At 37.7% G+C, this 17,116-nt stretch overlaps 1 protein-coding gene across 1 annotated transcript in view; it reads left to right on the top strand.

Moving 5' to 3' along the window:
- LRRC43 (leucine rich repeat containing 43) overlaps positions 1-15,220 on the top strand; it is a 29,786-nt gene extending 14,566 nt beyond the window's left edge. Inside the window, exons 5-12 of the mRNA XM_075177964.1 lie at positions 925-1,163; positions 2,123-2,301; positions 2,680-2,764; positions 5,276-5,412; positions 8,337-8,432; positions 10,242-10,442; positions 14,519-14,609; positions 14,885-15,220. Of these exons, the coding sequence (XP_075034065.1) occupies positions 925-1,163; positions 2,123-2,301; positions 2,680-2,764; positions 5,276-5,412; positions 8,337-8,432; positions 10,242-10,442; positions 14,519-14,609; positions 14,885-14,988 (1,132 nt within the window). The 3' untranslated portion in view covers positions 14,989-15,220. The remainder of the gene's footprint in view (positions 1-924; positions 1,164-2,122; positions 2,302-2,679; positions 2,765-5,275; positions 5,413-8,336; positions 8,433-10,241; positions 10,443-14,518; positions 14,610-14,884) is intronic.
- Positions 15,221-17,116: the final 1,896 nt, after the last annotated feature.

Here is a 17,116-nt window from a genome sequence, read left to right as displayed (position 1 = left end):
CTTACGAGACAATGAATTGCTTTGTAAGTCCACCTATAGTGGGAAGCAGTCATTTTGCATGATGAGCAATTATTGAGAAAAACACCTAGAAGCATATTCAATTAGCTTTCCGGTTCGCGGTAAGGCGCGTTACAGCGAAACATGCGCAGTATTGCCGGTAATACGGTACCGCAATAACGCGGATTTTCGTACGCAACCCTATGGGCTGCGACCGAAAATCCAAGTTATTGCGGTACCGTGGATTGACTTTGCGGGCCGTTCCGGCGCGAACCGGAAAGCTAATTGAATATGCCCCCTACAATTAAGAAACTATAGACACGACCGAGGTATAGAAATGCAGTGCTATCTAGCAAGTACACATATAAAATAACAATAAATGAAAATAACGTACATCATCAGTGACGCAGTATGGACAATGTATAGGCTGCATTCTCATGAAGATTGGTTCAGCACACAGAATGGCTCACCCTAATAACGCCTCAGTGATGTCACTATGTCCTTGTGAATTAACAACTTGCTTAATCATGACTATTGGTTCAGCACTCAAACTGGACGCCTCAACTGATGTCATAGTGATTATTCCTTGGTATACATGAAATTCATGACTCAGATCGTACAATGGCTGCATCCAATATGTGTAGGTGCATTTGAAATTCCCTCTCACTGTTTACTCTATCTCTCTTCTCCTCTACTTTCAGCTTCAGGCATTCTATGCCAAATAGTCAGGAGACAGATTTACTAAACTTTCTAGTTGTAAAAAGAAAAATGGTCCCTGCTACTGTTGCTTTTTGAGAATTACTGTATAAGTTATTTTCTGTTTTTAATACTTAGTCATTTCCATTTCAGCTTTTGATGTTCTAAATATACAAGTGTGATTACTTGGGGTGTTACTATTATAACTAGATGTCTGTACCTTTCTATCAGGCCAAATTTGATTTCGCTTGACCTAAGCTGGAATGACCTCACTGATCTCTTTGACCTGGTTCACACACTTACCGCATTGCAACAGCTCCGTATCCTTGTGCTGCAGGGTAATCCACTGACTCTCTTTCCTGCATATCGAGGCTACACTATAGACAGCCTTCAGATGCTATGCGTATTGGATGATGTCTCAATATTGCCTGATGAGAAGCATAAGTTCAGTGGAGTATCCCAACAGAAAGGTGAGATGGTTGAAAGCTTCCTCTTTTGTTAAAGAGAAATAAAATAGTTGTCCAATTTGTACTGCTGTCATACTATATATTCTACTAGGGTCTCCTCATGGTACTCAGACACACAATTTGATGTGATTTGGAATGAATTGTAAAACAATATTTATATGTTAAAGACATACAATCAGATTGTATGATTAGGTGAATTTTTATCTTAATGCAATTACATCAGTATATGCTGTAATGGTAGAACCTCAGCTTTACGTTACCAATGCACTTGACAAAATATACAATCAAAACTTCTGACTGGTTTGTAAAAGATTGTTAATTGCCTTGCAATCTCCTCACTCTTTCCAGTACACTGAATATTTTATGATATATAAATTTATTTTATGATATCCATTCATAAACCAATTGGATAACATGGGGAAAATGTATAACCCACATATGTAAAGATTTTCCTGCTTCCATCGGTAGAACATGCACACTGCAGTAAAATATCATGAACAATGGTATAATTACAGCACAAAGACCATTCAGAGATGCACATTTTCCAGGTGAGGCCTACTTGATCTTCAGAAAGCAAAATAGAACAAAAATTGTCCTTTACTGTACATAATTATCCATAAATACAAAAGCAACCCCATAAATCCCAAAAAATGCAACTTCTGCTATACTTCAATGATAGTACTGTTTGTTATATCCGTGGAAAGCACATGAGCCTCTTGTTACAGTGTCCGTTTTATAGTTTTAAATGTATGTGAAAACAAGTATAACATTGAAAGTACAAAAAAGCTAATTGCTAGTTCTTATGGGAAACACTAGAGTGCACCATTGCTCTTCATGGTTCAAAAGAAGTAATAAAATGAATTTAAAATACACTAGTGTAAAGAATTGACTCTATGTATTATATAGTAACACATCTAAAACAGGAACTGCCTATAAGCCAACATACTACTTCTGTTTTGCAGACTCTCTAGAAAACAAAGCCAAGTTGTTTGTGTGCATTGGGAAAGTACAAGGCATTCCAAACCCAATTACCCCCACAGAACAACAGAACCCAGGGGAATATCCAGTCACTACAATCAATTATCATGTGGACTATGAATTTATTGAGGATTGGTCCAGCAGAGAGTTAATAGAATCTCAGGTTAGCTGACTAGCCTGAGCCTGGTTAACATTGCCATATAGCTGTTGTGTATATAAGATTCTGTTACCACTACTAATCAAAGTAAATACATTTACATTTAGATTCCACCATAGCGCCATGAGAGCTAAATGGCTTAAATAAATATGGGCTGGCAAACATCAGTGTCCTTTTGTGCCATTAGTACAACTTAACTAAAACAATAGAGATCACTGCTGGTGATAGAGGACGCTTTCTACACAAACTCTTATCTCCAGGATTTTGCTTATAAAACTTCATTATTTTGTAAACACAAGTTGACAATAATGTGCTGGCTGTGTCTGTAACATCACATTATGTAAATATTACAAATACATTTTATTTTATCTTTTCTTATTTCAGGTTTACATGTCCACCCAGCCACAGCAGTTGGCCACAGAAAGGAGTGTACAGCTGTCTCACCCACTCAGTTCTCAGTTCCATACTGGTAACAAACACTTTATTCTTGAATATTGTATAAAAAGAAATATGGGTGTAACTCACAAATGCAATATTTACAGTTGTGGAAAATAGGCATATTTATAACATAGGTGTGAAAATGTAAGAGCACGAAGCTTGTAATGAACCATGATTAACCCCCAAATACAAATTGCTCCATATGTATGCTATAGGTTTCAGAAATGCATATAAAACACATGAACCTGTCAGGTCTAAATATATCTCGCATGTAACACTGATTCCATTTATTGTATGCACCCCGGACTTCCAGAGTGCATTAACAGTTACCCTCATTCTCAACTCATTAACAAGGGTGCTTACTATCATCATCACCATTTATTTATATAGCGCCACTAATTCCACAGCACTGTACAGAGAACTCATTCACATCAGTCCCTGCCCCATTTGGGGCTTACAGTCTAAATTTCCTAACACACAGACAGACAGAGAGAGAGAGAGAGAGAGAGAGAGAGAGAGACACTAGGGTCAATTTGATAGCAGCCAATTAACCTACTGGTATGTTTTTGGAAGGTGGGAGTAAACCGGAGCACCCGGGGGAAACCCACGCAAACATGGGGAGAACATACAAACTCCACACAGATAAGGCCATGGTCGAGAATTGAACTCATGACCCCAGTGCTGTGAGGCAGAAGTGCTAACCACTTAGCCACCGTGCTGACCAACTATTTCCAGTATCTTCGAGTTTTGTGATAAATGAATGAGCTTGTTCTTATTACTTATATTCGTCACATCACCAACCCAGAGCATGGCATGGCTTGGACTGAATTGTCTGCAGAAAGATGTAAATAGGTTTTTCTTTTAGAAAAAAGGGTTCCCCAGCGCAGTGGATAGGGATAGGATAGGAAAGGGGCTATAAGGGATCGGAACGGGGATGGGGTAATAAAGGATTATTAACAGAAAGGTAGTAAAATTGGTGTATTGTAAGATTGTACAATTACATAATCCACAAAAGTGATCACTCCGATAAAGCAAACACAAAATGATAATGACAACAAAATAATATCATATGACGGATGAGTCAGCCGGCTCTTAGTGGTTAAAGTCAAATAGTTATCCTACCCGAGATAGCAGGTGAGTGCTTTGCCCACCGGGTCTCGGTTAATAAACAGTAGTAATTCACTGAGCAATAAATTAGGCCGGTAGGCAGATAGTCCGTATAGGTAGCTTGCCGGTACAATAAGAGTCCATAGGCACAGCTAATGCTTATTGCTGTGTCTCAGTCTATGGACAATAGTGGCTCACTAATAGTTCATGAGCAAAAAATACAGGGTGGTAAGCAGATAGTCCACGGAGGTAGCTTGCCGGTACAATACGAGTACATAGGCACAAACTGATGGTTATCCCGTTGCTGAAGTAAAGGTGGCAGAATCGATGAAAAAGCAGTGCGTGTGGTGGCAATCTGAGGATGTGGGTAACTGGCTTACCCCTCTCTTAGGTAGATTGTCCGGGTGCTCCGGTCCTGGGGTAATTCCTCTAGTTGGTGCCGCACACTGCCTCTCCTCTCCAGATGTGGTGTGAAGTTGCCGGCAACAAGAAAGAGTCCAATGCGCATGCGCGACCTCCTTAGCGGGTTTGGCTCATCCGTCATATGATATTGTTTTGTTGTCATTATCATATTGTGTTTGCTTTATCGGAGTGCTCACTCTTGTGTATTATGTAATTGTACAATCTTTACAATACACCAATTTTACTACGTTTCTGTTTACAATCCTTTATTACCCCATCCTCGTTCCGATTCCCTATCCCCCTTTCCTTATCTATCTCCATCCACCGCACCGGGTAACCCTTTTTCTATTTCACTATCAAGGGGTTTGGGACCCTTCCCCTCCACACTTTCCCCTTGGCTGCATACATACTTACATTGGGAAGTGCAGATCTCCCATTTTTCTTGTTTAGGTTTTCCTTTTATACTGAAACTGACAAACATCCAAACAAGTTTAATAAAAAATGTATTTGCTTTATCTGCCAATAATACATATTTCCTAACTGACCTGATTTAGGCGGGACAGTCCTGATTTGAGAGGTCTGTTCTGCCGTCCCATCCGATTATCCTGATGGTCACAATGTTGGGAGTTATGACCCACTCACCAGCACTCTGCACAGCAGACCAGCAGTGAGTGGATGCTGCATGCACTGGCATTAATGAATGTTTTTAGAAAAGAGGAAGGGGGACACCCTTGTGCTACAGAAGTATCAAGGCTTCATGGCAATCTCGATCAAGTAATTTTTAAAGTTTAATCTGTCCAGAACTCTGTTCTTTCCAGCTTATCGTCTACTTATACATCTAGATATATTTATGCAGAGCATTTTGTACAATACCTGGATTTCTTTTTAGCTCTTCTTAGACATTTGCAACTCTTATGAGAACTATGTTCCTGTTTATACTGCCATACAATTTTTTTTATCCCAAATGTCATTGATTATCAGTAAATGCAATGTATAATAAGCACCTTGATGTCATAATTGTATCAAATAATAGGTTTATACAAAACTGGTGGATTACCGTGGGCTGAAATGATAGACTTTGAGTATGTCAAGGAACACACAGCTGCAGACCTATTGGCCTTGAAGTATTTTCTTCTCTCTGGGATGACTGTGACTATTACAGAGGAAAAGGTACCTATGTAGACAGCATTTAGATTTTTAAACATATACAAAATGATTACTGGCTGTGTGACTGGATCATACAGCTCACTATGCACTTTTTACCTTTGCACTCTGGCTGGACCAATATGCAATATGTAGCACTCAACCTCATATATCAAACTCCCATTGTCCCATAGATTGTAAGCAGGGCTTTCTTGCCTCTCTGTCTGTCTGTATTACCCAGTACGGTTTTATAACTGTTTGTAAATTAAGGATTTTTTTTATTTAGATTTTTTTCAATCTGCTATATATTCAGCAAATATATTTCTGCACATTTTAACAATTGATGTTTTTACATTTGTACCCTGCAGAGGGTGTGTTGGCTTCTTTTCACTTACATTGTTAAAAATTTTACTTTATCAAGGATGCCCAAACTATTCTATAAAACTACATATATGTAGTTATTATATTAATAACTATATTAATATTGTATTAATAACATATATTAATATTGTATTTGAATTTCTTGGGCCTGATTCATTAAGGAAAGTTAAGCAAAAAATTGAGTGTGTTTTCTTACTCAAGTTTTCTGGACAAAACCATGTTGCAATGCAAGGGGTGCAAATTAGTTTATTATTGTGCACATAAGGAAAATACTGTTTTTTTTCATGTAGCACACAAATCCTTGATAACTTATTTGTACACTGGAATTTAAAGTTGATCTAGGACATGCCCTAGCCCAGATATAAATCTGCTATCACATTTTAAATTTACCTTCCTCTCCAATGTAAATGGTTTTGCTTACTTGCTTACTTTTGCTTAACTTTACTTAATGAATCAGGCCCCTTGTAACAAAGAAATGCTAAGATATTGCTTTGGGATAAAAAGAAAGCCATACCAATAGATACAGGTTTGCAGAAAAGTTATTCTGCATATTGGGAAAGATGACAAAGGCAGGAGCCCAGGGCAATAGAAGAATAGGAACGGCAAACCTCCGCCATATTTAATTATGAAGCCAATGTCATTTTTTTTCTCCCTGAAGTTTTGCTAAACATTCCTAACTCTAAATAATACAACCTGTGAATTAGTATGTATGTTTGTAGTGATTTGAAAATAAACAAATTGATACATACATTTTTCTTTTCTCATACTGCTAAAATCTTGCCAACAAATGTATTGATATTAGTCATTTGCCTTTACCTACTATATCAATCAAAAGATTGGCAGATAATTCCTGGAGTGGTATTCGCCAGTGATCCTGACATTGAAATTAATACATTCCACAAAATGCTCAAAAAGAACTTTCCACTGTTAAATAGTAGGTATAGAAATGATTGTTCCCACATTGAACAGCCTTTTTCTCACCATCACCAACAATAATAATATACATTAGACTAGTGTTTGTCACGTCAGATTTGTGAATTAGGGGTTGATTTTCCAAAGGTCAAAATGCCCTATTGTCAGTGTGTTTTTGCCAGCTATAAGGCTTGAAAAAAAACAAAAAATAACAACAATAATAAATGGTACAATCATATCCTTTTGTTTATACCACCCAACCATCCTGATTTGAGGGCTCTGTCCCACCATCCTGATTGCGACAGCTTTGTCCCGATCGGTGGGAAAGTTGGGAGGTATTCTGTTCACTTCTGCTCTGCATGGCATAGCAGCATGAATGGGTGCTGTGACCACACCCTTACTTTGATATGCCACGCCGCCTCAGTGTGGTGGTCACGTCCCCTGTCCCAGTGCCATCTACTCAAATGCCGGGATGTATGTTTTGTTCTGTTCTGTTTTTCCCTGCACAAAAAGTCTAACATTCGTTAGTATAGAAGAAGAACATTATTTGCATGGTATCAAACACATATTCCATTAGTGTAAAATTTGGCCTCTCCAAAAGAGGTGCAGTAACAGCACAGACCTTTACAGCTGTAAGTGACAGTGTGTGGTATGCAAGATGTGCTTTTATTCTAATGACACAATAATATGTAACAAAGTTGATAATCCAAGGGGGTGGGGGTGATACAAAGTAAAATATTTAGCTGTACTTGAAGCATGAGCAAAACAGTAGAAACTGTACTTTAATGCTGCAAATTGAATGAGAACTATTTTTCACCTACTGCATTCTTTTACAGAGTTTTGTATTTGTGCAGTCATGGCTAAAACTGCAGAGAAGTGGGTGGGAATTTATTATACATTTTATATAGTTGTAAAAAAAAAAGTAAACAGTGCAGCCAAATGACAAGTGAAGCTAGCGAAAAAATTGGTTGTATAAACAAAGTAGCATTTGGAGACAGGTCTTGATTGCACTGTACAGAGCTTTAGTTAGACCATATTGATTCACTAAAAGCAGATACCACTTACTGCAAGCGGTAGCATATAGTTTTAGTATTATTACTTCCAAACAATGACCACATTATTCACTACTCTTTCTTTGCAAGCTATCATTCAGGAAAGAATACTGGAAATTACTGCCACATTTACATGAAAATAATGCCAAGAATAGAAAATGTGAGATAAACATATTAGAGGTGATTCACGTAACAATATTGCCTAAAAGTACTGCCAAATAATAGCAATCGCATCATGGTGTTTTGAAGGGACACTGCCAAATAGAATGGCCCTTGGCCAACTTATCATTTACAATGGCAACTAATGTAATCTATACATACAAGTCTTTTTCGATTTTTGGTTAACTGTATGTATGTATGTATGTGTATGTATGTATGTATGTATGTGTGTGTGTATATATATATATATATATATATATATTATATGGTCGGTATACTGTATAGTGGCTAAGTCACGTGCCTTTTTATCTCTGGTTTCTTCTGTGCATTCAGATGAAGGGAATAATATTTGTTCATTGCTAATGTCAATTTATCTTCAGGCATAACCATGAATGATGATATGATCTGTTATATTTTGACTAACGCATCCTATCCTGTTTACACTAGATCCTGTCCTGGCCTCAGGAACCAGAGCAGAATGATGTTGTATCAAAGTTTGATAAAAAGGGAACTGAAAATGGCAAGACCAGGAGTAGCTCTAGGGTAAGTTGAAGAAAGACAACCATCCAGTCTGAGTAATTTGAACACACACTTTGTGGGCACCAACTGGATTTGTGCTATTTAGTCCACTGAGTATGAAATCAGCATAGTAGCTAGGGCCATTTACTAATTGCTAAAGATGCAGACATGCAGCACATTTCATTTTGTGCAAATGCACCGATTTTGACAGCCTTTTGCATAAGTTGCACACTGATGCTTTTGGGACGTGCCTCCATGCAAACACTTCATATGACCATTTACAGGATTGCAGTCCTAGATAAGAATCTGCCTTCTACTAATTGCAACTTACACTTTTCTATTATAGTAACGCTTTTTGGGGCCTCGGTTATATCTTAAATGACTCATGAAAATCATGTGTCACAATACTACATTAATGTATTTTATTTTCAATAGCATTTTGTGCCTTTCAAAAGCACTCCCATTTAAGTACATGGATGGCACACAAGGCATCACATTGAAAGTATAGGATAGCACCTGACCTTTGCCCCCTCGGAGGACATGACAAAATTAGGTTGTTTTGTCGGAGTAAAAATTTCCTGCAGCTCCCTTCTAAACTGGGAACACCCCCTAAATGTGCACCCCATGAATGCCATTCAAAAATCAAATATTGTGGATGTGGGCACAATAAGAAGGACATGTCTCCACTTAACCTGTGTTCAGCAAAGAACTTCTAGATCCTCCAAGCTTCTCCCACAGGAAGGAGCAGAACGTGACACGATCATAGTCATTGTCATCGCATACAATCAAAGTTTCCTTTTTTGCAATTTCATAAATTACCTTTAGTAATTGCACAATGACAAACAATTGTCAGACAGTAGTGAAATAAGGAACATCTCAATGATAATTATATGTGGGGAGCAAAACTAGTGATGACACAAGACTACATTAGAAAAGAAAAAATGAACAGTGCAGAAATGAGTCCCATAAAAACAAAATATTAGTATATATATATAAAAAAAATTAAAATAAGAACAACCAATATTGGCTGATAAATTTGAACTAAATAATAAGTAGGATATCCAATAAAAACACATTCAATTGCAATCCAAACATAAAATAATTCATAAAATTGATCCAATGAGAGAGGAAATACCACAATCGAGTGAAAACAATACTAACCTAATAACAATTAACAATAAATATATAAGCACACACACAAGTATTATATAATCAGACACAGTATGCAAGGAATCTAATAATTGAGCAGCTGATGCCAGGGACTAGATGGCCATAGGAAACACAATGAGCTTTGGGTCTATAAAACATGATCGTTGGAACGTACACACTAATGCGATATTAGACCATGAGTGTGTACCGTGCCTTAGTCTCTTAATTTGACTCCTTATTTGAATCTAATTTGAACCTTATCTAGGAAACATGAGCTTTATGAGATTTAATTTACCACACATTAACAGCTAGAACACCTTTGAACGGACATATACTGCTTCTCTAGATGGAGCTTTTCATTTCTTCCCAGGCTGCAACTAGAAGATAATCTAGAGCTTGGAGGAAGAAAAATGATTATATTCAAGAGCATTTTAAGTTTCCATCAGGATCAAGTTGATTTTGAGGATACAGCTTATTTATTGCCGTTAAGGGACAGAGGTCCATGAAGGTCTTATGGGCACAATTTCCTATGGCTATCTAGTCCCTGGCATGGATGATTAGGGTTAGTCTCTATGTACTAGTTCAGCTCATTGAGGGGGTTTCTGATCCTAATAAAATCACCTATTATAAAGCATAAAGGTACTGTTTGATAATGCTCCACAAATACATCTAATATTGTTGCAGGGAAGTAAAGCTGGTTCAAAGATTAAGAAGAAAAAGGAAAATCTACACGAACTCCGTCACGATCCCCCAATTTCAAGGACTCTTGGATCTGTCATTATGCCTTTAAAAAGCATTGTCTCAGGAGAAATGCAAACATTCAGTGTGTGTAACTTTGGGATTTTGTGTACCAACTCGGAGCAATCACAGTATGCGAGTGACAAGGTAATGTAAACCAGCAATCAGTGTATGTTCTTAAAGAAGAAAAAAATATTTCAATAGAAATAAGCAAACATTTGGCAAAAAATAAAAATCTGCATTTTTGTTATATCAATTAACAGTGCTTAATAATGAGAATGGCAATTTATCTGTATGGTGTTGCTTTATATAGTATGGAAAGGTGCTGGAACCCTCATGAATGTTATCAGCCACTTAAGTGAAAAACGCCTGTGTTGTTAAAGAAGTCCCCACATCCACAACTCGGCATTATTAAATAATCTTATTCAAATACTAAATTGTTTTTACCAGGCAAAAGTTTATTTTATATTGTGTGTGTGGTATATGTGTATATTTTATTTATATATAATTTTATATTTTGCAATAAAAAGTGATTGCTTTGACTTTCACGTGGCATCATTTTCAGTTGTACACTGTAGGTGAGGTTTTGATTATTAGACCATGCTTCTACTCTCAAATTCTGGATTTCCTGTTTTTCAATCCTGGATAGTCATAGCCAGAAAATAAAAAATTTCAATGCTAACAAAAGCTAACAACTGTCCTCCCTGCGTAATATTCTTTGTTATAATTATTATTATCTTTAATTTATAAGGCGCCACACAGTGTCTGCAGCACTGTACATGACATATACAGAAAACAGACACAACATGATACAGAAAGAACAGAAAAAGAAGAATAAAAGTACACACACACACACACACACACACACACACACACACGCGTAACATGGTAATGCAAATCAAATTATTTCTGGGACGATGAGTGAAATCCTGACTAAGTGAGACAGTCACCCAAATTCAGGACTGTCCCACCAGATTCAGGACAGTTGGCAGACTGTCTTGCTCTCTCCTACCTGTCTTGGTCACTTTCACCACTTGTAGCAACTGGTTTCTTTAGCTCAGTTCATTCTTGTCTTGATCCTGGAATATTGGATGCCCTATTTTGAAAAAGAAATGGGTAAATGAAATTTAGAAGACTCCAACCAGCCCCGGTGTTGAAACCATAGCACTTGCGTTTTATAATTAGGCCTCCCTCCAGTCCCCACAATAATAATCACATTTAATAAGTAGACCTATTTCCCTCCAACCAGCCCCAACATTAAATTAACAGTTCGTGCATATGCACATCAGCACCAGTGTGCCTGCATGTTACTTAAGGGTCAAACGCCTTTGAAGGAGAGAAGACAGCCAGTGACCATGCCAGTTACAATGGGGACTCTCGGAACTGCTGCTGTTCCCTGCATTGCACCAGGAGCACCACTAACTGTCAACATATCCAATTACTATAGAGCCTGAACCCACCCGTAAAAAGTTAAAGAGCATCTATTCTAGGGATGCCTTTTAGTGTACGGGTGCTCTCTACTTTTAGTGAGTTGGTTAAGTATCCTTTCCTTTCTTGGTATTCTTTCAGAGTCTGTTAAAAAGAGAGTGTCAAAGTCCATCATCAGGTTTGTGGAGAATGTGACAAGCCATTAAGAGGATTATGAAGGGGAATTTTGTGTGCCCTGTATTGCCCAACCTAAAGGAACCACTACACAGCCTCCTGAGCAATTTAAGGAATTTGTTTCCTGTTTAATGAGTTAAATGTACCAAGGAAGATTTATATGCTATACATGGATTGAATAGAGCCAGATCACAGATGAGTGTGAACCCTGATTGGTCTTCTAGCACTGAGTGGCAATCAAAGAAGATCCCTAGTTATTTAATCTGAACTGTGTTGATGATTTCCTCAAGCATATTAGCAGAACTATGGGATTCTATTCAAGATTCCTTTTTGAGGACCTTTGGAAGAAAGGCAGATCTCATTCAAAAGAAATAGGAACAGATGAACAGACGTCAACCAAACATCAAAATATTTGATCGCATGTATCCTTTCAAGGATGATAAGATTTCTAAGTGGAGTTCAGTTTTTAAGTTTGATGCATCAGCCAAGACCACTATTCCACTGGAATATGGAGGTCCATTAAGAGATCCTATGGATAGGATAATGGAAGGCTGTCTCAATGAACTTCACATTTCCTCAGGAACTGTTCTAAAATTGGGTGTGGTAATGGCTTCAGTCTGAAGGGTGCTCAGAATTTGGGCTAATACCCTACATACGGATATGTAGGAAAACATTACTAAGCAGTATTTACTTAAAAGCATTGAGGTCATGCAAAAAGGGATAGAATTCCTGTGTGAGGACACCTATGGGCAGTGGATGCACAATCAAGGAAAAGTTTGTCCATGCTTTTGATAGAAGCTATCTTACTCTTTTGTGCTAAACTTGATTCTATGACTCAAACGATTACTGGGGCAGATCTCTTAATTTACCACAAGAACAAGGCAAATCCATGTCTCTTCCTATCAGCTACATTTCAGGGAAACAAGGAACTATCAACCCGGGAAACAGAAAACTGTAGACAACTTGGTGCCTGCACCATGCAAGCAGCCCTTTTGACCCTTCAGGGGTAAAGAAAGGAAGCCAGGACAGAAGACTTCTCAATACCTATCTCCTGACTCAACACACACTGATTCCTTTGAGTGGCAGGATTTCAAGTTAGGCAGAAGTTTGGATGTGTACTACCCCAGATTGTTAAGTCCACAATGTTATCAGCATGGGGTAGTAGATAGAATTACCTGTTTTCCAGAGAGAACATTTTTGTCAAGCCCATGTCCCATCCTCTCCAGTGAAACATTACAGCTCGGTCTGTAATGCTTTCAATTTGATGAAAGCATAGGTGATCTTCCCTCTTTCTAGTAAAGAAAACATTTGGGGGTTTCCGAACTAATCTAGATTTGGGGAGACTCAATCAGTTGGTCCCCACAAGGCATTTTCATATGGAGTCTGTTAATTCCATTCTCAACACAATAGAAAGCGGAGACTTCCATAGTTATTCAGGACACTTATTTCCATATTCCCATCGCATTTCAACCTCAGCGATTCTTCCAATTTTAGTTTTAGATCACGTTTTCCAATTCACCTGTTTTCCATTTGGCATTGCTGCATTTCCAAGGACCTTCACTAAGGTGCTGGTGGTTCTTATTCGGAAGAAATCACTGTCTGGCCTTATCTGGACATCATCATTGTGACAGTGAGATCATCCAATCCAGGGCAGCCCAGGTAATGTGATTTCTGCAGAAGCATGGCTGAATCATCAATATGGAAAAACATCATCATCTGCTCTCTCAGCTGCTGTGGGAGGATGGAAAGATGCTGCTCAAGACAGAGTGTCTTTACCACAGTAAAGGATTGCCAACATACAATATCTAAACCACCAGCTTCAGTCTCAACAACAGACTATGATACATACTTGTATTCATCTCCTAAGCATCCTCCCTTGGGCAAGGTGTAATATGTGGGACGTTTAAGTGTATCTGCTCACGCAGTGAGATCTTTGGCCAACCACTCAGGATCAAGTCTTCAGAATTACAAAGAACACCAGGGAGTCCCTCAACTGGTGGCAGTCTTTCAGTTAATAACAGATTACATAAATTTTACCTTGTCAAAGCAAAATCTGTCTACTCTAGATGAAGGAAGTTATAAAGACAGATCAGCTTTGTCATTCCAATAGGACTTCATCAGGGGCATGCTCCATCCAAATGGACTCTCCCCAGATGGATTAGAGAAGTCTTTGCACAGGCTTACAAGGGGAACAGAAATAAGGTGTCAGAAATTCTAAAAATGACTCTCTACAAGAGCAGTGGAGACATTATGGGCACATAGGGCTCAGGCCTCAACTGTTGATCGCGGCAGAGCAGCAGGATAGTCATCGCTTCACACTTTTAGCGGTCACTATATTCTGGATGTGACATTGAATATTGATGCGGAGTTTGGATGGAGATTTCTTCAAGCAGTTACTTAATAAAAATTGTATTTATAATTATAATTGTCAAGTTATTCTTGAGCCCACTCAAGAATATACTTTAGGTAATATGAAGTCAATTAACCTTCTAACTAAATTATCATATGTTGTGTATGTATATGATGCACACTATAGCTGCATCACATTACGAACATTTTATCTGCATAGGTCATCTACATGGTTCTATAACTATAATGGAACCAAGTATGCTTTGTTTCAGGACCATCAGAACAGTAACAAACCCAAGGACCGGAAGTTAAAAAGTGGTAGGGAAAGTGCAGAACCTCATAAGACATCTGGTTCTTCATCAGGTAACCTCAAATTCATATTATTTTTATTAAATTTTAGTATAATCTCAAATACTAACATTATCTCTGTTTTTCATTGCATGTTTTCTATGTCTATACAACAAAATGTCATACAATAAAAATATTCTTAATTCAATAAGCCATGACTTCTATAAGATCTGAATGGCTGCTGTTGCCACTAAACTTAACGTAGAGGCTGCCACCTGTAATCCTGTGCATCAGCCTGATGTGGTATTGTTATTTTGTTGTATACCTTATTGTTTTATGTTTATTTGCAGCAAAAGTAAAACGTAAAGATGCTGAAGTGAAACCAACAGGAGACTATTCCCCTCCACAGCCAATTCCTTTGACTATAGAGATTGAAGTCCAGCTCACACACTGAAAGTTGTTAAAGCTACTTTCCTAGCAATGTAAATTTACTGTTAAGTAAGGGATTTTCTAATTGTAATTTATTATTTGCTGTGAAAAAATTATTTACTGTATGTTCAGATTGCGTGCTGATGGGATAAATATGACTGACATTTTTGTTTTTGAGAGTAAAAATATTCTGCAAAATACGCTTAGTCTATGCTTTGAATTTAGCTGTGCAATACGTTTCCTGCTGATATGATATATAGAATAGCCTCCTTACCAATGTATTTATTTGTTCAGTACTAAATTCTAAACTTACATTGCATTATCTCATTAATATTTATAACATTGACCCAATAGTTGCCTTATGTTTATAAATAATTCAAAGAAAATATGTAATGTGGATAATTACACTTACAGGAAATCCCAAAACTTTGCAAACGGTTTTATTCAACATATATAGTGTGACTAGTGCTGAAATGAGAGGGAAGCATTTGCTCTATCCCTTAGAGCATGATCATACTTTTGTTGTGATATCAGTGTCTTTATCAGTGTCTTTCTTTCCATCTCTGTAGCTAGATCCTTCTGTATGTTACCTCTAACTGTTGGTTAAATACAAACTTAAATATAGTGCGAAATGGCCATTCTGCAAAATGCTGAAGCAAATGTGGAACTCGAAGAATCTAGAACTTTTAACCTGTTCCACCATAAAATATTATTTACGCAATTATTTTGCTGCACCTTTGCTTGCTGATTCCAAATGACAAACATCACAGCAAATAAAAACAAACAATGTTTGTCTCCTAAATCAAGATAATCCAAAGTAGTGGATCCCAGCATTCCGTCACAGTCAGCCATATGGTTCCCATACTGTAGGTCACACAGCTGAGTTATGATAATGAAGGAAGACTATATCAATCTATGGCTTCTACCACCAATTATGTTACCGGACAACTTTGAAAATATGTTAAGGGTAATCTCTGAAAAATAATAAATGCACTGGGCCTCTAGTGATGTAAACTCAGACGACTGCACCAGATAGATTAACCCAGATCCACCCATCGCAGTTACCACAGTAAATCAAACCAACACTACAATAAACATGGTAAAAATGGTTCATGTACACAATGACAGTCTATCAACTTGCCACATAATAAAATGACTAAGTATGTGTATGGAATAAAAAAAACACCGTTTTAGTTACTGGGCCAAGCCCTGTTCCGAGCCAGTTACAATTAAAGCCTTAACAGATTGACTGCTATGGAAAATAAAAATGTGTGCCAGTAAAGGCCCCCTCTCAGTGACACTGGTCTTTGCAAAATGTTCAATTTTTTTTGCTTTTTTAACGGAAGTGTATATATACAAAGTTCCCCCTGGGCATCACTGCTGTTAGTATTTTTTTCTTTCCTGTAGACAGAGTATGATACAGATGAAATTATACTTGAAAGGGGCTATATAACCTCCCTCTTTGTAAATGTCACTATTTCTTTTGACAGCGACCAGTGAAGTGACAAACATTGCTGTAAAGGGCAGCATATGATTGGGCGTGAGCCTAATTCCTTTTCAAAGCTCCGTTGCTGAACCTCTTCTCCAGCAAAGAGAGAGGCGTTTACAACCCCTTTAAAAGTTTATACCTAAGCTCACTCTGTAGTGTTTCTATCTTTTATTTTTAATTGGTAGAAGTCAACCTATAACTGTGCCTCCTTGTATAAAATGGACATGGTTGGTGCAAAAGACATCCCAATGAAAGTACAGATTGACGCTCTATCTTCACCTCGTTCGAGGTCTTGTAAAAGTGAAGTCTTTTTGTAAGGAGAAAAAAAAAAAAAAGACCAAGGCTACCACCTTATTTGGTACCTCTCCCTCCAAAATGGACAGCTTCCATCCCTAGATGCAAATTTCAATATCTGATCCCAATGTGGGCACAATAGAAGAGGCAATCCTGTGATTGTCCCACATTTAGCAAGAAACCCTGCCCAGCATGACCAATCAGAAGGAGCTTAATTTGCACTCTTGCAGTCAATGACATCTTGACACACTAATCTGTGTATTGTACTCACAAAGGGCCCAATAGCAAGTAAAGAAGCGAATGACATCACAAATTGCTATTTCCTCTAGGATTTTAGTTTTTATACCATCTTAAGAATCTCTTTCTTGCC

Source organism: Mixophyes fleayi, chromosome 1, assembly GCF_038048845.1.
Source record: "Mixophyes fleayi isolate aMixFle1 chromosome 1, aMixFle1.hap1, whole genome shotgun sequence".
Taxonomy (NCBI): Eukaryota; Metazoa; Chordata; class Amphibia; order Anura; family Limnodynastidae; genus Mixophyes; species Mixophyes fleayi.
This window is presented reverse-complemented; position numbering and strand designations above follow the sequence as displayed.